Source organism: Boleophthalmus pectinirostris, unplaced genomic scaffold, assembly GCF_026225935.1.
Source record: "Boleophthalmus pectinirostris isolate CB_2022bp ecotype Guang Dong unplaced genomic scaffold, ASM2622593v1 HiC_scaffold_22, whole genome shotgun sequence".
NCBI classification, from domain to species: domain Eukaryota; kingdom Metazoa; phylum Chordata; class Actinopteri; order Gobiiformes; family Gobiidae; genus Boleophthalmus; species Boleophthalmus pectinirostris.
Window position 1 is genome coordinate 19,307,655 of NW_026571190.1, and position 24,323 is coordinate 19,331,977.

At 37.9% G+C, this 24,323-nt stretch overlaps 1 protein-coding gene across 3 annotated transcripts; it reads right to left on the reverse strand.

Annotated features, from left to right (window-relative positions):
- Positions 1 to 2,701: 2,701 nt before the first annotated feature.
- On the reverse strand, positions 2,702 to 23,349 carry chrna6 (cholinergic receptor, nicotinic, alpha 6). 3 transcript variants are annotated; one of them, XM_055158093.1, is made up of 8 exons: positions 23,292 to 23,349; positions 13,670 to 13,809; positions 12,779 to 12,823; positions 10,143 to 10,252; positions 8,855 to 9,062; positions 6,994 to 7,609; positions 4,146 to 4,408; positions 2,702 to 2,827 (listed from the first exon to the last, which is right to left on the reverse strand). In XM_055158093.1, exons 1-8 carry the CDS (start codon positions 23,347 to 23,349, stop codon positions 2,702 to 2,704), a joined length of 1,566 nt encoding a protein of 521 aa, XP_055014068.1. The 3 variants fall into 3 exon arrangements, with proteins under 3 accessions (XP_055014068.1, XP_055014070.1, XP_055014069.1); XM_055158095.1 differs by lacking the exon at positions 23,292 to 23,349 and adding an exon at positions 16,764 to 16,797 and having other exon boundaries at positions 4,146 to 4,415; positions 6,983 to 7,609; XM_055158094.1 differs by lacking the exons at positions 13,670 to 13,809; positions 23,292 to 23,349 and having other exon boundaries at positions 6,979 to 7,609; positions 12,779 to 12,820.
- Positions 23,350 to 24,323: the final 974 nt, after the last annotated feature.

Here is a 24,323-nt window from a genome sequence, read left to right on the forward strand (position 1 = left end):
CATAGGTCACACAGGGGGACATGGCCAGAAATCAAATTATTGTTACAGAGTTATTTGTCAGATAATATTACTGCAGATGCCCTTCCTGTCACACCCACACATGTTCTATAGAATATTATATAATATACTTCAACTTAATTGAACAATGCACTGATTTATTTTCACTACTAGTTTTATACTATTTATATGTCAGTATTGCATATTTTAGAGTTAGATTTAATGAAATTATATTGTATGTAATATCTTATTTTCATGCACAGCTGGTTTATCTTGTTTTCTTATATTTTTTGACTATTGTTACTCCATGTTCACTGACAACTGGCAATAAAGCTTTCCTGATTCTGATTCTATTCAATAGAAGTCAGTCTCATGAGGTATAGAAGTATATAATTGGTGTGTTCTGAGCTTTCCCTGGGTCCAGAATGTGTCATCCTAAATATGTAATCACATTTCTACACTTCAGATATTGACTACATCAATAACAGTTCCAAGGTTTGTTTAAAAAAAAAAAAAAAAAAAAAAAAAAAGACATTCTGCTTCCCAAAAGACTGATGCTTAACTGATCAGGAAACCTGTATTTAAACATCTGAGAAAGTAAAAAAAAATAAATTATAATGAATCCTATTTCAGAAGGTTAATTATTTCCTTGCTCATGTCATATAGGCTGCTACTGTAATTGTGATTACCTCATATTGTTTTGAACGGTGCAGTGCAGCTTGATTAAAACAAAGATGCTTACATTTTAAATACCCATTTCCATTTAGCTTTAATTACACATCTGCTCCATGTTTATATTTGTGGAACAGCAGTAACCCAAAATACCACTGTAATCCCCCGGGACTGACAAAGTGCATAGCTTGTTCCTTGTCCTTCAAAAGCAGTGAACTTGTAAACAACACGAGTTTGAAGAAATATTGTATTTATTTTGAGCTCAAAGCCTGTCAGACAAAAGTCAAAGATCATTTTTACAAACATATGCAGAACTGAGACAGGAACTATATAATGTGCTTAAAGCAATCAAAATGTTCTCATGCATTCTTTTCTCTACAAATAAAAAGTAAATTAATAATAGAAAAAAAAAAATCCATGTTGGAATCCTTTCATTCATGTGGTGTTATTTTAGGAACATCCAATCAAGAGAGATTTTAATCCAATATTTAACGGGTCCAAACCCATTAGAGTGTGAAAATTAAACATTTATAAACACATGGTTTCTAATTACAAAAAGATCATCAGCCTACCCTTTTTTTAAATATATATTTTTTTATTATAAAGCCCTGCCCAGAATGTCTAATTGGGGGTGACATGAAAAGCACTGAGTGTGATTGGCTGTGACAGTGCACTGCTTGATGAATTGGAACCAAAAGAAACTGTGACAGTCCTCAGTCTCCTCATGTGTGAGACCAAAGAGGGCCCTGGGATTCAGGATTCAGATTATCTCAATTCTACCATACTTTTTAAAATTTAATTGTAGAGTCTTTATTTTTGGCATAATACCCTATAAATTAACTAAACCAAAGATGTTACCAACGAAGAAAAAATAAGATTATTGGAAAAAAATCATAATTCTGTGGGTCCATAGAAAAGCATTTGCCCCAGAACTTAATGTCTAATAGCCTTGTAAGCAACATGAAGTTTCACAAATTTTGTGAGTTCCCAAACTCACTGTCTTGTTTGGCTCCAGCTGTTCCATTTGCTTGTAATAGGTAATGCAACAATTGACCAATGACAGGGCAGCACTGAGGTTTGGGAAGAAGCCAGTGCTGAACCACCCAAAACAAACATGGCGACGCCAACCAACATTATTCAAACTATTTTAGTGGAAATTCAGACTATTTTGTTTTTGAAAAATGTGTAGAGGGAATCACTTTGTGCATTAGGACAGGTAAGATGCCTGTGCTTTTCTTTAGTTTGAACGCACTGGTCACTGGGGTCCGATCACTTTCAGATCAGATCAGCTCAGTTCAGATTAATGTGTAGAACTCAGATCAGAGGGCACACATATCAATCTGGCAAGAGCCAGATAGCCAGGTAGGATTTATAGGCCATAGATGAAGTATTCACATTTTATTTGTGTACATTTCTGTGACCATTAATATGGACACATTGTAAAATTAGATTTCACTGATAGCATTCAAGAACAGCTCCCACCACTAAACAGTGATAAAGCAACAAACTGTGAGAACTAATGAGGATTATTCAGGCTATAGTCTAAATGAAAAGGCCAGTACCCAAATTTGAACCGTGAGTAAAGAACCTGTTTCAAAATCAACTGTTCGCTCCACTTCTCCCTTCGCTCACTCTGACGTTGAAACCGAGAAACATCAGTCTTGGACAGTCACAAGTTGTTTCCAAATGGTGTAACAGTGTCTCTGTTGGGATATATGATTCTTTATGGTACACATCCATGGAGTAAAATGTGTTTTTTTTCTAATTCTGCATTATACTCATTGCCAAGAGTTCAACATAAATATGATATTTGTGATAAGACAATGGACTGACATAATTCTTTGTACTGGTCATAAATTGACATTGTTTTACAGTGTGAGTTCTTCTAAAATGTTACCAAAATTTTTAACATCACACACCTTTTTCCACTGACACTTGAAATGTAATAAGTACAAGTACAGATGAAATGTCAGCACTTCCAATTGTGCTTATGGGTTTTAAAAGTCTTTTGCCTGATCTGATTGGTCAAAAGTTAGGAGACAAATCCAAAGAGGGGCTGCATGAAGAGACCCATAGTCCCGAGGACGCACACAGTTACAAAGACCCACAGGAAGATCCGATCAATCACCATGGCAACATACTTCCAGTCATCTTCAACCTATGAGCAAAGGGGATGACAAAATAGAAAAGTTCAAAAAGTTGCAGCAGTAACAAGTCTAAGATGTTTATCGATTGGTAAAATTTATTCTCAAAAGATGATGAGCTGATGGGGTGAAGTTAAAGTTTGTGAAAAAATAAAAGTACTTGAAAACTTGGAGATTTCTTGTATACCAATGGGAACCTAATCCATAATTTACTGATTGGTAAATTACTATGATAATGGCATTCAAAGGAGCGACAGGCATTTCTGACAAAGCTGATAGTGGAGTGTGTTTTACATATCAAAGCTGCAGAAAGCCTGTGGGAGATTGTGTAACTTTGGGACTGACATCAAGAGAGGGGTCCCCGCTCAAATCAGGAATAATTCACTTCAAATCTGCCCCACTGTTGGCATCTGGAGCAGGTTAGCAACTTCCACAATGCTCTCTCTCAAAAGAGTCAATTCTGTTTGTTTACGCATGAATGGAGTACATATGAGATACAGGTTGATTTGTTCATATTGAGGGAAGAGGTTTAGCAAAATGGCACAGTACAAATACAAATTTGATTTTGTGTCCTGTGAATATCAGACTTAAACTTTTAGGAAGACTTTCAAGGTTATTTCAATAGGCTTTGATAAGATAGATTTGCTTAGAATCTTCCACAGCATGGCATTAAACTTGTCTATCTTGCATTGATTCAATCACAGGCATTATTGCTCAAAATGTCACTTGCTTGTGTCCATGGACATAGATACATGTAATGCCATACTGTGGAACATTCTTGGCAAAACAATACTTGGAGACAAGCCAGTTGCGGACCCTCCACTGTTAGATAGTGCACCTTTAATCAAAACAAACTCTCTCTTCCAAATTGCTTGCCTGGCAAATCCAGAATGATGTTTCTCTGTTATTATTCATTTATTTATTTATTTATTTATATTTTATTGAAATCTGTGTAGCATGTCCCGAATTACAAAAAAATTAGACGTACAGGTATTTATTACAGTATAAATTACAGGTAACAAAATTGTATTATTTGTGGGAAGTTTAAGACCTGCATATGTGATGCACAAAGGAGATTCAACCGCTATTACAGACACATTTTGACATTTTGACCATCAATTAAAGGCAGGTGATGATAATAGAAGATCATTGCTCTAATGCATTTTGCATCATTTTGTTGTAGTATATAGTTTTCTAGATTAAATGAAACTAAGCAAACATTCATAAACAAACCACTCAGAAAGACCTATCTGTTGCTCGGTTGCATGTTGTGGAAAAACACAGTACTTGACACTGATGTAAGTGGAATATGGCGGAGCATGTACAGCTGACCTCTTTGGCCTTGTTGCGACTCCTCATGTTTTCTGCGATGTACTTGACACTCTCGATGGCCTGCTTGACTTCAGGCGACACCACGGAGAAGGCCACCACCGTGTTGATACTCTGCATACTCAGCTGGCGGCTCATCTTGCCCCCATCCGTGTGTTCTGGGGTCTCCTTCCCATGAGGGCAGGGGCAAGTGCTCTTCTTACCCGTGCAGGCCTCACTGGGGCAGAACTTGTCGCTGAAGTCCAGAGAGTTGAGTGAACCAACTCCTACTTGCTGCAAGACACAAGCAAAACAGAATACATGTTTATAGGCTGGCCATTCAGAATGTATTAGCAGAATTGAGGAAGTGAAGGTAGAAATAATTATGATAGATTCTCTCATTTTAAATATGACCTGATTTTATTGATTTTGTGAGTCTAGAGTTATTATTTCTATTTCTTAAAATTATTTATATAGTGCTAACAAAAAGTTACTCTTTTTTTATTACCATTATCACTACTTTTTACTTACACTACTATTTCTACTATAGCAACTGTTATTATTACGACTTTTACTGCTAGTATACTAGTAATACAATACTATGTTCAGTATTTGCAGGGCTGTAGCACCAAATTCTGTGCCCCAGGTATAAATCATGTTGGTGGGCCCAAACTATATGTTATCTTTAAAAAATGCATATTATAGACTTTGTGAGGGGCCCCTCCCTGCACTGGGCTCTGGGTGAACAGTACCCTTTACCCCCTCTGTTCAATGCAGTATTTGCAATACTAACATAATTTTACAGCACAACATTGCAATTCTTAATGCTTATTAACCTTACTACTATTCATTATTGTGCCTTCTATTTTTTCAGTTAGAAACACTCTACCATTGCTATGATCACTTTAATGACTAACAATTACAACAACTGTACAACTATATTGTACTAAGAGTACATTATATTACCACCCATTCTGGTGGCGGAATAATTGATATTCTAGTTCTTATAATGCCTGTGCAGTATAAGGGACCTTAGATTAAGATGGATGCCAGCCCTGCAGATGAGTTATGATGCAGTAAGAGTTTGTTTTATGCGGGGTTGTGTAAGGATTCCTCCCACTCGCGGTTTGGGGATCACACTTCACACAGAGTTACAGTAACACTTGATTCTCTTCCCTTTAGCTGCTCCTCATATTTTTTACTGGCACTGCTGCTGCCGCTAGCTCTTTCCCCGCAGCCCAAACTCTCTGCTCTGATTAGATTTAGGCAGTGTTGAGCTTGTCTTTAAGTTCCTATAATGTGCGTAACTAGGAGAGAAGAAAGGGCTTTTGCTGTCAGGGGAATACTGACTTATACTTTGTACTTTCTGGTTTTATGAGTAGTTTGGCAAGAGTGTTAGCAGCGCAGCCAAGTGCTCATCTAATTGTGCCATTATATGTTATATTATGTTACGTATTTATTATTTGACATTGATCTGCCTGTACGGGGAAGGAAGCTTAGTTATCACAGTCTGGATTAAAACCTGGTCCCCATTTTAGTCCAACCAGATAATGCTTCAATTTGCCTAATTATATGAGGTGCAAGTGTGAGGTAAGGCCATACACTGTTCTGTGTAGAGTTTGTTACATGAGTTGGGTCACCATATTTACAGTACATTAGACAACAAGATCAACTTGGCTTGTAACATGTCTTTTTGTTTCAGGCAATATTGGGGACTTCACAATATACAATTTTAGAGTTATGAACGCAGTGAGGAGAAAAAATATAAAAAATATAATACAGTATCCACAACAGTATCCACACTGTCAAATATATTATCATTCCTCTATGGGACCATCTTAATGAAAAAAACAAAACAAAAACAAAAAAACAGATGCAGTTCATATATATTTAGGTCTGCTATTTTGGAGTATAAATTAGATTGAAAAATAGTGTATATCAAGAGTTGTGCTTTGTTTCATTCACACATGTTTAAGAAATTGCTTATTGTCTACATCTCTAAAGTTCAAAATGCTTTGTTCCACCTTGTGGTGCCACGAGGTGGTACTTTTCAAGTTAACATCTACCTTTCACATTTTTTTAATAGAGATTGCCAATTCTAGGGCTGAAATTATACAGCCTGGACACAGTGGAGGACTTGTATTACCACATGACATCGCAAGATGGTGATGCCATGTGTTTGAGAGAAGAACTCACCATAAATATGCAGGATTTGTGTGTTAAACATATGTGAATGAAACAAAACCCTCTAGCAAGTCCTGATTTATTAAGTGTCCAGAACAGTGGTGAGTGTGTGGTCTGCCAACACAGCAGAAAGCCTTTTTACCAAAGGAGCATCTGCGTGGCTGTTCTAGGTGCTCATTTGTTATGCCCCTTCTCTCCGTGGTGGAGCAGGTGGCACTGTTTAAACTGGTTTATCGTTATTTCACTGATGAGGCCTGTCTTTATTGATACTTTGCACCTGGTGTTATCAACATGCCATGGGGGTGTGATGCTAACTGTAGGCACTCCTCTGTCTGAAGCTCCTGTTATTCAAGTTAGACTTTAATCTGAGTTATGTTTTAGCACAAATCGAGCACAAAGAACTGACTTAGCAGGAATTACAACAGGTGCTGCTGTCTCAAGTAACATTACAGTCACAAGCAAAGCAGCATTAGCCAACAGTTTTCAGTTAGTCACTTTTTTTGTTGTTGGTGAGAATCAAACACCTAAACAGGACCAAGAACCCTTGTTCTGATCACAGGCTCCTAAAAATGTGTTGTTTAAATCAGTTGTTTTGGTATTGTTTTCCCCAGTGCAATGTTACTACAAAGTATCAAAACCCAGAACACTCAGTCCCTTTTGCTTTGCTCCCTACTCACCTGTATTAGACTGTTCTTCCTCTTGTGCGCTCCTCTGGCACCTCCTCCGCCTCCCCCTCCCCCTCCGGCTCCTCCTGCCTCCCCACTGCAGTCCAACCCCCCCACCTTGGCGCAGTCATCAGCGGCCGCGTCCGTGGGCCTGCGCATCAGCATGATCCTGGGCAGCATAGTCAGAAAGACGGAACGCACCCAGGCCGGCATGGTATGGGTCATGGGCGTGCGGTAGTGAACGTTCAACACAAACACGGTGATGACAATGCTGAGGGTGACGAAGATCATGGTGAAGAGCAGGTACTCGCCGATGAGCGGAATGACCAGCGACGTGGAGGGGATGGTTTCCGTGATAACAAGGAGGAAGACAGTGAGGGAGAGCAGGACGGAGATACAGAGCGTGACCTTCTCTCCGCAGTCGGACGGGAGATAGAAAACCAGCACCGTGAGGAAGGAGATGAGGAGGCAGGGGATGATCAGGTTTATGGTGTAGAAGAGCGGCAGGCGGCGGATGTAGAAGGAGTATGTGATATCGGGGTAGATCTCCTCGCAGCAGTTGTACTTGATGTCATGTTTGTAGCCAGGAGCGTCAATAATCTCCCACTCCCCACTTTCCCAGAAGTCTTTGAGGTTCACCTAGGCAATAGATGCACAACTTTAGCCTGGGTCATTTTAGTTCAAACTGGTATGAAACGTCGACTTACCAACTTACTACTGTAAATGTGGTACTACAGTATGCACAGTATAAGGGCTCATTGTTTTTGGTTTTAAAATTGGTTTGAATACTTGGAAAGAGTTAAAGTTGCACTGTGTAACTTTTCTGATGGATGGTCTGCTACTTGCTTGTCTCTGTGGAGATTTTACTGTTTTGCCTTGATTATTGATTATTCCACAATATGGAAATAAACTTGGTAATCACAATTGAGACAGGTTAATGGACAAGCAAAGCCTGCACATAGTAAGAAATCATGTTTTTGAAGATATTTTTAAGCTATAAAACACTCGTAATTGAACAAATCCAAGGGAGATATGTTTAATGCCCTATTGTGGAACATCTAGACAAAGACAAAGAAATAACATCTCCATGGAGACAAGCAAGTAGCAGACCCTCCACCTTAGAAGTTACATAGTGTACCTTTAAACTGACCCATACAAGATATTACACCCGCAGAGATAATTTTAACTGTAAATGTCCTCTTACGACGAGCAGAGAAACAAAGAAAGCAAGCAGGAGCTTCTCTCTAAGCAAGCAAAGAACAAGAAAAGGTTAAACATGCAAAGTTTAGATCACAGCACCAAACTATTGTCACACAGCATCAATAAACATCAAGCACACACACAGATTACAACTGTGAACTGGACTGTTACTTTTCTTATGCTTCCAGAGTTGTTTATTAGTTGTTTATCAGAGTGTGTAATTATTAAAATAATTACTACACATTGCATAACCTCTATGGTGCAAATAAAATAGCATTGTAAGCTGTAAGACGTTTACAGGAATGCTATCAGAAGTGTTTGTGATATAATGTAAAGCAATTCTAAATCTTTTCTTACTTGTAAATTGCTGTGAATGGAATTATGCACTAATGAACCTTACATTGCCAGAAAAACAATAGAGAGAATTGCTTTGAATATTTAGAAATGACTTTTGTGTATGGTAGAAGTTTGAACAGATGTATATTTAGGGAAATGAATACAAACTTCAAAGTAATACTGTTGAATATGTATGAAATTATGTTCACTCGTAGATTGTAAAACCAAAACAATGAGCTTAAATTACTGTTTCTGAAAGCCATGCAGAACAATGAAGCTATGAAGCTCTTAAAGGTTATGGAGAATCATAAATAATTTTGTAGCTCCATAGGACTTGTTTGGACTGACCTTAGATCCAATGAGCACCAGGTCGATCTTGGCTTTGTCGTAGGTCCAAGAGCCAAACTTCATGGAGCAATTCTGATAGTCGAAGGGGAAGTACGTGATGTCCATGGGGCAGGAGGACTTGAAAATGGCCGGAGGGACCCACGTGATGGTGCCATCAAATTTCAGCAGCGCTTTGGTCTTATCTTCAACCAGGAAGTCACCTACAGCGCTGTGTGTGAGGTGTATGCGTGTGTTAGTGTAGACATGAGCCATAGCGAGAGCAGAAGAAAAATATGAGGAATGGCGGATTTGAATCAGAGGAAAATGTTAAAGAAATGTCAAACGATTAAGGAAAAGGCGAGGAGAAAATGGAAGCAAGGAAAAAAAGAGAATACAAGATAAAAGGTGAGCTTATAGGGATTTAAATACATATGACAGTGGCGCTTGGAAGTTGGCTAGTACTGCTTAAAATTGTCTTTGATGAATTTCATTTTCACATTATGAGTCAAAAGAATATGCCCTATATGATTGGGGAGGATGAACCACACTAAGCACAAAGAAATATCAAATGTGAAATAATATTAATATCTGCATGTTGAGGGTCCATTTATTTAAAAACACTGGAAATAAAAGTATATCACTGAGAGTTATGGTATATGGTTTTATATGTGGGTCCCGAATGAGTATCCCGCTACAAATATCGTAATAAATCTTTCAAGAAGTATTCTAAAGGTGCACTTTTGAACATTTTAGGAGGTGGGTCCACCACCTGCTGATCTCCAAAGAGATGCTGTTGCTTTGCCAGGAATGCACTACAGTATCTGTCTTCCTGGAGACTCTACCAGGCTAAATTAGACCCCAGACTTGTGGAGGAGTGACAATGCTCACAGTAAGACTGCAGGTATTTTTGAGCAATAAAATACCTGTTAATGAATACATTTTTAATGTCATACTGTGAAACAAAGCAATGACATCTTCAAGGAGACAAGTATGTGCCATATACCCCATCAGAAAAGTTCCATATTGCACCTTTAATTGGTAGGCTAGGCATAATGGTGGTTATAATTACAGGCCAGTCTAAATGGGCATTGTCCCATTGGTTTTCATTCTATGAAATGATTTATAGACTACAGAATGATGCATGTAGCAAGCACAGTGGCTTGTGTGGTCCACCTTAACTGGCAAATTACCCAATCATGATTGATGTAATGGCTTGGTAGAACTATTCATTAAAACAATGAGTCTCATTATGAATTAATAAGTTGCATAAAAACATTATATTTGTAATGATGACAATGAACTGGCTCACTTGTTGTACAGCACAATATCAGGTCTCCAGATCTTGTTTGAAGGTACTCGAATGTATTCGATCCCATCAAACTCAGCCGGCATCCATCTTAGTTTATAGTCATTCCAGATCTGAAAAAAGAGAGCTTCCTGTTTACACTGAATTTGACTTTTCCACAGTTTGTTGTACAGCAGACACAGAGTATGAGCCACAAGAGACAAACACTGGAAAGTGAGATATTTATACTGCAGGCAACCCGTCCTTTGATATGGATATCACCAAAACATCTCTGATTTTCAAGGACTTTGTGCTCTCAAAAAGATTCAACATAATAGACATATATTATACTATTTGTGAAATGAAAGAGCAATACATTGTTTCATTAAAAGATGAGTATTTTGGATTGGCATTCTGTCATCATACCCACAGGTACTGCTCACGAGCCATACTGCTATTAGTCCTGGTTATTTGCATGTCATTCAAGATGAATTCATTCATTAGGAAAGAGGATTAATGCCCTGTTACGACCTGGGAGCTGTTTAATTAACCACTTCATGCTACACTGGCTTTTCTATTTATCTTTCCACAGAGCTGACCTGCTGATTGTTGTGCAAGGCAATTATTTGTGATAGTAGCCGCAGAATGAATTATTATTTACAAAATACTGAGATAGTTAAAACAAAAGAGAAATCTCAAGTTGCATATACTCATTTTAATAACCTTGTAAATGTGTATGATATTTTAGTGCTGGTTCATTGTATGGTTTGGACTGACGTCCTCCATTTTCTTTCATGGTCTCCTCAACAAGTTACCTAACAGACTGTATTTGACTCACAGAGGCCAGAGGTTGTATATTTGCATCTCTAAAGAACAACCACTCTGAATCTTATATAGCCTGTTTAGATAGGGAAAAAAACATTTCAATCATGACTAAAGAGCAGATATGTAAGATACGTTTAGATTTTATTCTTATTGAGTTTTAGTATGTAGTTCCACTTGCAATGACACCTTTACATTTAAAATATCAAAATTAATTTGTCGAGAAACCTACACGGCCCCACTACAGCAGCATGTGCAGGCCATTTTACTCTTCCTGTTTGAATGTCAATACATGCTTATTAAAAAGCAACATGCTAAATATTAGGAGCTAATTATCCAGTGATGCAATTAACCTATGCAAGAGAAGACCCACTGACAATATAGCATCATTATGGTTTCTCTTTGTGATAAGGAAAACAAATGGCAAAACTGACAGAGAAATATGCAGTGGCATTTAAGCAGTATAAATACACATAACAAACATACTATTGTGGTCTTCTTGCACAATTACTGTATGGTAATCATGCTATTATGTCCCTTATATTCAGTATCTCTTTTGCAATGTCTAAAAGTACAGCAATTATCAGACAACAGCAAATGGTCAGTTCATTTTGAATTCTTCAGAGCTGTCAACTATACATAGAAATATACAAAGGCAAAACATCGAAAAGCAAGCCCATACAGCTATGAAAGCTGCATGAAAAATAATCTCTTTTGATTTCAAATGTACAATGACTACACAACATATTCACAACAGGGATCTCCCGTAGAGCTTTTGGCAGAGATGAACACAAATATGATCAGTGCACATGGGTGCACCACTGTAAACCCTCTGGAGGCAATCCAAAGCCTTTATCATTGAGAGTGCTGTTGACACAGTCTTTCATTATGGATGTCTTGTTACATTCAACAGCAGAACCACTACAAACAACCATTACCATATCAGCTGCCTCAGACATTTCAATATGGTTTAATTGGAGAGCCCAGCTATCAGTAAAAACATCACAATATGACTGTTTAGTGGCTGGAGTGCAATAAGTTGTGATTCATAAATTCACGGGTATAAAAAAGACAACACAAAATGTATGTTATTAAGAAGAATTGTTTTGGTTAGAAATTCAGGGGTGGCTGAGAATGAAGAGTGAAGACAACAATTTTGTTTGGCTGAATAAAGTTAATTCATCAATCAAACACTGATCCATATTCACTGTATGGTATATAGAGTATGCTCTACCAGTCACAAAGACATTCCTTAAGTGGTCCATATTACGCTATGATCTGTTATAATGTTTTGTCCTCATCACAAACATACCTGGAGTTGTGTTTTGTTTTATTCACATGTGTTTAACACACAAACCCTGCATATTCAGGCTGGCTTCTTCACTCAAACATAACACACTCTGTTCCACCTTGTGATGTCATGTGGTTATACAGTGTTCTCCAATGTGTTTTTAAACTTTATACACCTTCCCTACAATCATTTGCAAATATCTACTGAACAAAAGTTAACCTGAAAACAATCAATTCATGATACAACTCCGAATATGTTGTTAATGAGTTTATGACTTAAACAAGTGTCATTTTTTGCGTAATACAGTACATGGCCTTTAAATATGTATTAACAATGTATTAACAACAGTGTATTAAGAAAGAAAATAAAGAACACAACAGTTGACCTAATAATATGTTTTATGTGTTATTATTAATGTAGATCTATGTAAAAGGTTCATATTATGGAGTGACCTCCACTTCCCATTCTTGTGATGTGATATAACCAAACATTTCCCATATGTTTCAGCTGTGCATAATTTATATGTGGTATTTGAGTAAGTACTTACATGCCTGAGCCACAGATTTGTCTCCATGATCTGGTTTACCTCATCCTGTAGACAGAGAAAAATGAAATTTAGTTGCCAAACATAAATCATAATAAAAACATAATATTTGTGATGGAATGTGCTTTTGTATGTCTTAAAAGGTCACGCACAGGAATGTTTTAATAATAGATGGAGTCACAAGAGTTGTGATTTCAATTCACAAAAACAGTTCCCATTCCCAAACCAAACATATGTGTAAACCGAACATACACACAGCACACACACTTTCACCTTTAGATTAATCTCACCTTGGCGAGCACATATCAGTCAAGTCTCCTGCAGGCAATTTCCTCTTAATCTGAGGATTTCCATTTGGAGCTGAAAACCCTCTTTTCACAGAAGGATATGTGTGTGCCCCCCTTGGTCCCACCACCACCACCGTATATATGTTAACATTAGCACAGCAGCAGACCTACTGACATTTTAGGGAGAGGAGAGATCTAAATAAAGATTTTGTTTCTCACTCCATTCCACCATACTAATGGGCTAAAGACTTACAGCATCTGTCTCTTGGATTTCTTATCAAACTTGAATCACCTGATGACAACAATTTATTTCATGATTTATTGCACCAGTAACAAATGTGTAGTTTTTTGTTGTTGTTTTTTTATTTTGGACATTGATTATTCTGATTCTGTTTTGATTCATGGTCAGTAAATGGTGAAATAAATCATACTTTTATTGTTTACCTTAAATTTATGTGTTTTTGAAGTGCATGGTGCCACTTTTCCGGTGGGGGTCTGCCACTTTATCTCCATGGAGGCCTTTGTTGTTTAATGTCATATAGTAAGGCCTTACATGTATTTATGCCCATGATATGTGTTATTAGAGACTTTAGTGTGTATGATTTACCACTTTGACCAGCTGTGATATGGACACCTCAAACTCCACAGTGACCGGGTCAGACACATTCTCCACTGGCCTGATGAACTGGTTATATCTTCTGAAGAGCTTCCTGAACAAGCGGTCCTCTGCTTTGGAGGAGAAGCACACTGAGGAGGCAAAAGACAGAGAAAGAGAGAGAGACAGAGAGAGAGAGTGACAGAGAGAGGGAGAAAATTCAATGAATAATCGTAAAAGTGTGAAGAGAACACTACAACTTCATCGTTCAGTTATGTATGCATCACAAATCTTTTCAGTAGCATATTAATGGTATTCGAAAGCACTGACTGTATGATCATTAATTCTACAGCAGTTTCAGTTGACAAGTTACAAACTGAAATGTTGCTTTATTTTACTGAGATGAAGAGAGTTTGACTTTTTCAATCATATTAAATCAAATATCTTTAATTATTCAACCACTTTCATTTATCCAGGCAGGTGACTGGCTTGTGACCATTTTGTGACTAAATGACAAACCTGAAATTCAAGCATATCTTTGGTCGCCCAGAATCCCTTGCCAGCGTTCACTGTAAGAAAATTGTATAATTTATTGAAGGACTCATCACTTTTAGTGGGTCACTGACCTTGGCACTTGACATGAATGCATTTGAAAGCAGCTTTTGAAAGTGGATAAAGCCTGTCTCTCCCCAACTCCACTTTCACACTTGACTTCTCGGATTTTACCATACAGTAAACTCAACTGCAGAGCACATTCCCAGCCTCTCATTTGGCATTCATTATTTCTATAGCTCATTAATTTTGTCAGTGTCATTGTAAAATCCCCAAATACTCCTCTATGCTTCACACCAGTCACCAGTATCAGAGAGCCACAAGGTTACATTTCAAAACCTTTTTATCAGTCTATCTATTTTAAAAGAAACAATACTATGTTAAAGGACAAAAATTATCAAGCATGCAAAGCTTTTGAAGAAAACAGGACAGCGAAGAAAACTTACAGAATAGTTAAATTTCACCTAATTTTTGCTATAGTTTTCTTAATTATGAATGGTCAGTGTGAATTCTTTGACACTTAAACAAAATAAACATAAATTGTGAGCAATATCGATGTTGTTAAGTTTACTTAGCTTTGTTTTTAAAATGATCTTAACATGTCTAACTTCATGTAACTTAGTAAATCATATTTGCTATAACCTGGAAATATAAACAACACAATAGTAAATAAAACTCAGTAAAAGTCAGTATAGGGGAGTAATCTGTTATACTTGGTTTAGTCAATTTTTGAGGAGGTGGTTGTTGTTGCATAACTCATAACTTTTTCTAAGTTAACTTTATTGCTAGAATTTGCAGTGAGGACATTTCAGGTTCACATCCAGTTCTGTGTGGCTCATCTTTTGGGTTTCTGTACTATTTATGTTATTCTAATAAGTAATATTCTAGTGCCAACTCCACTCCTGAGTCACACTTTAAAGTATTGCTGACAGTCAAATGTAGAAGTAGACTGCTCTGGGCTTGTTTATATGTCTATTGGGGAACTCAGGGTTCCTTTGGGTGCTGTATAAACCAAAATACGGGAGCACTTGTTTACTAATTACCTGGAAAAACAAAAAAAACTGGAAGGCATGTGGTAAAAATATCTCAAAGACGCACAGTGAAAGGTTTAACTTTAGTGCCACAAGATAAAGTGGTGTTTTTCTGCCCAGCTGAGATCTGCTACTGCTACCTCATGTTGTGTAAAGAAGTGTTAAAGTAGGTCATGAGTCCATCAAACTCAACACTCCAGGTTTATATCTGATGATAACTAAAGATACACCTTTGTTGTTGTTGGTGGAACAGTGGGAAGTGTTCAAAAGGACTGTCAGTAAAAAGATGTAGGAAAAGCAGCAGGACTGAGTCACAAAGGTTATCTGAGTAGAGCTTCTGAAATCATGCTTCTGCTGTGTTATCATGGGGTCATGCGTTAACCTGCTTCTTACATGCACCTGCTATTTATAACTACGGCAAAGTGCAGAGGGAGGAACACAATGCACACTAAGGCTCTGTCTACATATGGAGGTCATTTTTGTGATGAATGAACTTGTTAAAGTTTGTATTTTCTGTAGGCTCTCTGTATATAGACATATTTGCATTTTGTGGTATTTAGTGGAGGGTCTGCCACCTAATTGTCTAAATGGAGATGATATTGCTTTGTCTAGAATGTTCCACAGTATAGAATATATCCTATGAGCAGGTTACAGCTCTACAGTGCATAAATGCTAGATGAATAAATTTAATGTCATACAATGGAACATTTCAGGCAAAGCAAAAATCTCTCAATGGAGACAAGTAGGTAGCGGACCCTCCACCAGAAAAGTTGAGCAGTGCATCTTTAAAATTTACTAAACACATTTTGTATATTTTTTGACAGTTTCTTCACTGTAAACTAAAATATTGATCTAAAACAGCCCAATAGTAGAAACAGTTCCATTTGCTTATGGTTCAAAATTTTTCAAAATTGCTGAACCGATTTCTTCATGCCTTTTTATGCTACATCACTCAAAAACGTCATCGACAAAGCAGAGCACCTGCCTACGGATAGTTGTTGAATCCTATGTATATCACCATTTTCAGGAAAAAAATTGTAAGTATAAAATATTAGTGCCTCAGGTGCAAGATAATAAAAAAATTACTCCAACACACATGAATTAGGCAAAATACATTAGTGAGTGAGCTAATGATGGGAAACTGTTACAATATGAGTAAAACTCTTAAATGTAAAATTTGCATAAAATGTCTAATACAAACTGCAATGATCCTAAGGCAGTATGTACTACAAATGTGTTCACGTGATCTCTTTGGCAGTGAATCCAGTCCATACAGATGTAGTGTTTCACAGACCTTTTAAGTGCCCTTTTATTGCTGTTTAATGTTTTTTTTTGTTTGTTTGTTTGTTTGTTTGTTTTTTCTATTCACAACATGTCCCCAAACAGTCCATTAGACTCTAAGAGAATATCTTAGGAAATAACATACTTTTCTTGTTGTTCTAAGTGCATTATTCTGATATTTAAATTTTGTTTGAGAACATATTTCGAAACCTAATAGATAAAAAAAGAGCTGACCCTGTTACTTTGAGATGCTACTTAAAGCAGAGTCAGGACAACAAACGCCTTGATTTAGACCACAGACTGACATGGTGCTGAAGACCTGTGACAATGCAACGGCGACAGGCCCATAGCCATGAGAGACATCTAGGAGAGAGCAGGTAGGAGCGGAGACAAGGGATGAGGAGACAAGGATGTAGGAGACAGACGGGAGCCAAAGCCTGCTTAAGATGTCAGTCTGGAGATTATGCGAATCAGAGCTTTTTCTATTTAGCATGACTCATATTGATGTTGAGCTCAAATACATTTTGAAATAGAAGAAGACAGAGATGTTTCCCCACATAGAATATTAAAAGGTACACTATGTAATGTTCTGGTGGATGGTCTGTCACCTGCAGACCATAATGTCCATTGTATGACATTAAACTTATCTATTTCCAGGTGATGCCATTAGACCGGGTGAGATCTGTTAAGAGGTGAGCCCAGACACTAAGCATGCTTATTTGTTTGACAAATCTGAATTGAAATTTACAGTACAACAGCATTCTATTCGACAAAGACTCAGGACCAGAAAGTTTGAAATTACTGTGAGTAAAATGGTCCGTCATGGTGCTTCATCATACACTTTAAAGTAATTACAAAGGCGTTTCTCAATAGAGCCACATTCTACATGTCCACCGACTGCATGAACCCTTTGATCAAACTCAAGCCTACAATCAGAAGCTGGCACTATGCTGAAGCACATTTAACATGGTCAGATGAATTTCACGTTACAAATCATAAAAGAAGCAATTAAGTCAGAAAATGAGCTACAAGTCTGGACCATTCTCGTCTCGCTCGCACTGGTAAAAGAGTCGAGAATCAGACAAAAGTTTGGGTCCTCAAAGGTGAAATGGTTAGGGCAAAGCATGTTACTCTTGTGGTTTACGGTCTTCATCTGCTTGTCTTCAATAAGATGTTATTGCTTTGGCTGGAAGGTTCCACACTATGACATTAAACTTATCCAGCTCCAAAGCAAATGATGCCACTAGGTCAGATCTGTGGAGTGGAGACCTTGCTCTTATAAGGAATGCATATTTTTGAGACATTTTAGTAAGAAATGTATGTGTAACAATACTGTGAAACATACAGCAATAGCTTCCCCAGGAAGACAAACAGGAGTGTTTCCTCCACCAGAAAACTTACATAGTGTGCCTTTAAACACTAGCAAAGAAAAGATGACTCAATAGGGATAAATTTAGGTTTGTGAATTGCTTTTGTAGAGGAGAAGTGAAGCAAATTTCATCTTTAGTTCCACAAGGTTCAGGCTGCGAGCACAAAGCACCTGCTACAAGAGGATTTGGGAAGATTATGGACTGCACGGAGTCAGGTGGAATTTGGGTGGGAAAATCTCACAGACAGGATGCTAAAAACAGAAACAGTACTACTGTATCTGTTTAACAGTGCTTGTCAAAATGTAACATGTGGTTCAGACAGAGTGTATGTATTTTGGAAACCAACATATAAGGAATGGAATTACTGAAACATGATTTATATCTAAAACTAAGTAAGTCTAAATATTGCTTCAAACTTGTAAATGTAACTCAGGTTTCTATTGAAAATATGAATTAATTCAGTTTGTTAATTTCTAGGATGCTGCATACAGCAATAACTTAACATTTCAAATTTCATAATATCAAACTTTGTGCTGACACTAGACTAGATCAGACGTCAAGCAGCCCCAGGGGAAGATCACTGAAGGCTGAATTATATTTACTCTGAAGTCTTACTATTTACAGCTTAAATAAGTATTCACCTGCATGGGAAAAACTGAAATTTGATAGTAGTAAAGTGCTCTGGGTAAAGATGGTCCCTGGTGTAACAAGTGTTTGCTTATTACTAGATAATAAAAGTGTAACAAATGTGTAATAGATGTAATTGTAATAACGGTGTAATGACCGTGTAATGACTGTGTTATAACTGTGTATGACTACTATGTGTAATTAGCGGAGTTGAATGATCAGAAGATCCTAGGTAAGGCTACTGGAGGGCAGGGGCAGTAAACTGAGACAACAGATTAGTTGAAAAATGAATAATGTGTATTATACAGGGACAAAAGTGAGATAACAAAATATACATCAGCTGCAGCAAACAAAAATCAAGCAACTCAATTAAATGTCCTTGCGAACTGGGTCTGTTTCCCAGGGTGGAAAACAGAGTCCAAGCTACTTCAGAGTCCAGTATTAATTATTTTGAGGGGGTATGATGTCCATTAAGCGCAGTTCACTGAATAGTTAAGTAGTGGAGGTAGCTGGAGTAGATGGGAGATAGAGGACAGGCGGTTAGCCTCCTACCAGACTGAAGCTCTCTTCTCAGACCCACTGAGAATTCTGAAGCAATACTTACGATATGTCAATCAAAAATAACTGCAAAACCCCACACTTTATAATACCGGTAGATTATGTTGAAATGAAAAAAAATAAATAAATGGGTCAGGTATTACACTGCAGACTTGAGTCATATGCCGAATATCAATAATTTACCTCAGTGAGCAGAATATGTCAAAACTCACTTAGAATACCAAGGGAAGGTCCCAAGAGCCAACCCAGGTTTAAGAGGACTATAGGTCAGGTTAGGAGAGCTACTTGAGGCTTAATATGGCCCAGTTATGAAGAAGACATGAGGAGTGAGATGGGGGAGGCAGTCCAGGCTTTGAAGGACAGACCAGTTTAAGTGATGGAGTAGTGTTTGAGAGGATACTGTAAGAGCTTCAATTTAGTCTCCACCCTCATCCCCTGAGCATGCAAAAGCTTTTAAACCAGAGAGATAGAGTAGACGCTACATTTCCAACTCTTCCTCTTGCACAATGTTGTAAATATTGTATTAAGATGCAGCCTCTGTGTGATCAAGCAAATCCTCAGTCAAACCCCATTGTAGTTCTGTAGCAATAAAACCGAGTTAAAGAGAGGTCTGTTTACTTCTGAGATTATGTGAGGGAAAAGAACAGAAGATGAAGTTGCAGGCTTCATGACGGAAACACAGCTGGGGGGGTTAGGGTACAGAGAAGACAGCTGCCAAAGAATATTTTCATGACTAACTTGTGCTTTTTGAGACATGTCATGAAGAGGTCAAAGACTTCCAGCTTTCTTTGAGGGTAGCTCTGTGGCTTCAAAGATTATAATACTCCCTACCATGGAAGTCAGACTTGAATGGATGATACTGGTATCTGGTTAGATAGACTTGAAAAACTTCTGCAACAATAGGGAGACTTCTATATCACAAAATAAAAAAAATAAAATAAAACATACAGAATGCATGAGAAATCTAAAATACATTTGTTTACAATTTATAGGATTATCATATATCTGCATTATGGGCAGCTATTTGTATTTCGTGTCCCTTGCTTGCCCTACCACAAAAAAGTTTATTTTTTTAGGGGAGTTCTGGCCCCAGAAGAGAGCCTGTATTTCCTTTAAATCAAAGTACACAGATGAAAGTTATTCTGGCATGGGAAGAACATTCAAACTACACACAGAAAGACCCTATGTAAATGAATGCTGTGAGTTATTAAACCCTATGTCACCAGTATTTTAATTACATTTTTTGTGTGTCCTTTATATCTATTTTGTTCCTTCTTCTCCCTTGACATGAAGAATTGTTTTGACATTGCTCCTCCCTGAGTCCAGTTCCTTCTTTAGTCATAGCTTTGATTCTCTCTGTCTCTCCTCAGATGATGGTACTATAAATGGTCCAAAATAGCTCTATTAAAAGCAGTTTGACTTTCACAGAACAGCGCACACATGCCTGACTGCTCATGTATTTTCATGACGACTCAAAATGAACTTATCCACATTTGAAAAGAGCAGATCAAATAGAATGTGCACATCTTTCCCTGAAGGCACACTCCCTCAAAAATGGGTTGCATCAATTTGAATATGTTTTATGTTGGAAAGTCATTCAAGCTACTTAGAGAGATAATCCAATAAAATAATAGTGATTTTAAAACTGCAGGATATGTCATCTTCAGTTATACTTAAAGGTCCTATATTACCCAAAATTGATTCTTGTGAGCTTTATCTAGAGTTGTGTTTTGTTTCATTCACACATGTTTGAGTAATCCTTTATTATTAGTCTATCTACATTTCCAAAGCTCAAAATGCTTCATCTTGTGATGTCATGAAGTTTCATGACAGCTGCCTTTTACAGCTTCCTTTTACCTTTTGTTCAGTAAAGATTGTCAATTTCAGGGCTAAAATCATCCAATTGATTCAAGTGTTGTTGTTGTTTTTATTTTGAGAGAAGAGCTGAAATATGCAGAGTATGTGTGTTAAGCATGTGTGAATGAAACAAAACACAACTCTGGGTATGTTTTTGATGAGGAAACATTATAACGTAGATCAGAAATATAAAAATATAGGCTCTTTAATGTGAATTTCCTGGTCAGAATAAGGCAGAAAATGCTTGGAAATGAATCTACAACCAATCAGTATTACACATCTAAAACAGATTTATCCTGTTTAATGACCTCATGCCAATGTTATCTTGTTAGAATTGTCCAATGAAACTTAAGTGTTTTTTTTTTTTGTTACAATTTACTGCTACAGCATATTATCCCACCAATATATATAGAATTTTTCACTACTAATATTATAGAGATTTTGGTCGCACTGTACATTATGTCCTCGCTGAAAACCTTTTGAATTGACTGAAATTTGCCCCATCAAGATAACCAAAATTGCCTACGTAAGCACTCCACCATATAGCTCAAATCTGTGCCCCTAATAAAACTCCTTAAAGCAAATGAGCAGTTTTAGAGCTCATAAAAGCACACAGACGGTGACAGTCATCGAATGAGGCCTGTAAAATCTGGCGTTGTCAACAATTAGATTGTGAGACTTTGGCCACGCCCTCCGTAGTCCACTCTGCTTTTCTGCTCTATAAATGCTCGTGTGACATAACCAGTGACCGGATCATCGCTCATGCATTCACTCACGTTAGAGGAACAGGCTGTATTTTAATACAAAGGACAGCAGCCGCGTGAATGTACCTACAGGCTGTAGTAACACATCTGCTCTGGCCCACTTTTAAGACCTGCAGCAGACTCCTATATACACTATGCAGTCTATATATGAAAGCATGGTGGAAGGACATGACTATTCTAGGCCAAACAATATAACATAGTAGACATAAAGCCATGGTCCGACTCAGCATGCATGGCCAAACAAGACAGTTGACTTCACTTTTATATACTGAACATGCACTGAACTATTTGCAACATATATTCATTTTTATAAATACTTGTACTGATCATTTTACATTTTATTTTAATATTAGTGAGAAATGTTTTGTACAAGTTAAAAGGGATGGGATGTGAAAACACAGAAGTGCGTGGTAGCAGAGTAGGTTCTTTTGATGAGTGATACATTATGCTTCTTGAGTCAGAGTTTAGTAAAACAGCTTAAAGTCACTTGGAGGTCATCTTTCATGTTGGTAGAGTAAGTTTTTCAAAGTCGTTTAAAGTTTTCCATACTGAATAATAATTTGCCAGAAGTAGAAGAGTGAAGTTAGCATACAGAGTGTGCTAAATCCAAGTTCACTTCCAAGGACGCTTCCTCTGGCGTTTTAGATTAGGCTTTTTGAAAATGTCTTTTCCCCAACCTGTGTGAAATAACTTTTCACAAATCCATTCAGAGAAACTGGGGAACACCTAGAGCCATGAGGGTCACGCATGGAGCAGAGTGTGTGGTGCCTGATAACGCACAGCACAGCCTCCATCTGCCACCATGCAAATATCTGATAGCGGCTATTTATGCCCGCGGAGTAAGTGTTTACGTTGACGCTTTGAAATGCCGCAGCATAATTACGGCTCGAGCAGGAATCTATTTCACAGAGCGGCTTCAGGTCAAGATCCCGCCTCTCCCGCCTCCTCTGGTCAGTGATGAGGGCGCCGCAAAGTGCACTCCAATAAAATCAGATGCTCCTTCATTTTTCACTCAGTCTCTCAAGTGCATTTCCATATCGACCAATCAGTGACAGCGAGGACCAGTTCTGTTTTTAGTCGTCTTTATGCGTACAGTTATATTTTTTTCTACCTTATCTACACGTTACTTCGAGAACCAAGTAGTGCAACAACTTTTTTTTTTGTAAAACTGCAATTCTCGCCTTCCTTCACGTAATTATCCTCTATCAAAATAAAAGAAACATTTGCACAAACACAAACCAGGAGTAAACTTTTCACTCAATGCGTTTCTAAGTCAGAGAAAGAAATGGGTCCTGTAAACAAATCCTTATCTCGGCTGGGTTTCCTGATTACAACATTAGCATTCATCTGCGTGGTTCCCTTTTCTACAACATGGTGACCTATTTTGACATAACAGTGAAGAGAGTGAGAAATGCATACCGTTAATCTTTTCAAAACGTAAAACAATGCACCATATTTTAAAACACTTTTACGCACAAGTGGAGACGTGCTAAATGACACAAACTGTGGGGAAATCAAGCAGACAACTATGCAGAGAAAAAAGTGAGAGAAAAAGTGTTCAAATATATAAATAATAATATAATGTTGTGTTTACCTTGTGTTATAAGCGCTACTAGCAGAAGCAGGGAAGTCCATCGGTGCGCCGGCTGCATGTCTCCCCTGTGACGCGTGGGGGCTCCTGTTCCTGTCTCTTGCACAACTCTTTTCGCCAACTGAAGAAACGTACAGAGGAATTTCAGAACCAATTGCACCAAAATATTGCGTGTCTTGCGTGTCGCTTTCTGCTTGTTGCCCTCTTGGCGTCGTTCTGCCGGTGCGCTCCTTCCTCGTCTGATCCCAACTTGACTTGGTTCGTCCCTCCCCTATGAGCGCGCTGCACGGCTCCCCTCCGGCGTATCCACACAGACGCACGCACACTGAGAGAAACCACCCGAAAGCTCCCACTAAAGAGGAGCACTGTGATTTTGACTGTGGGGTTACAATAAAAGTCAGCAGAAAATCACGGGTAGTCCATTACACGCACTTTACGCAGGTGCAATTTTGTGTTCGTCGAGAGTCACAAAAGCCGTTTAACACTGACCTGAGAATCCTTGTAAATACGATAAACGACCCAGACACTAAAAAGCTCATAATCAAAGCGACAGTTGAAAAAAGTTCACTTAATTGAGTGACCCAAAACAATTCAGCACCTTGGACAGCGCATGTCCCCGTAGAAGTGACACTGTTAAAAAAAAAAAAAAAAAAAAGTAAGGACGCAGTTAATGGCAATTTAAACACTTTACAGATTGCAAATTCATTTACTTTATTTATTATTCATTGTTTTGCATGAACATGATTTAATGATGATTTGTTAAACTATGAGATATTTTGTACACGACACATATCAAAACCTGCCTCCCCCGTTAATCCGCACCACGCTGCGCCTTCAACAATGGTTTGATAGTTTCTAGCTGCAGTGCGCTTTGCTGAGAAGTGAAGTTGCATTGGCGCACTCGATGTCTTGTTTCTGCTTCATTGGAAAGTCACTCTCTCGCATGACGCTCCCCTGATGCCTGTTTACCACCAGCAGGATGGCGCTGATTAAGTTTAATTTTAGCCCCCGATTTTCCATGCTCCGCTTGACGTC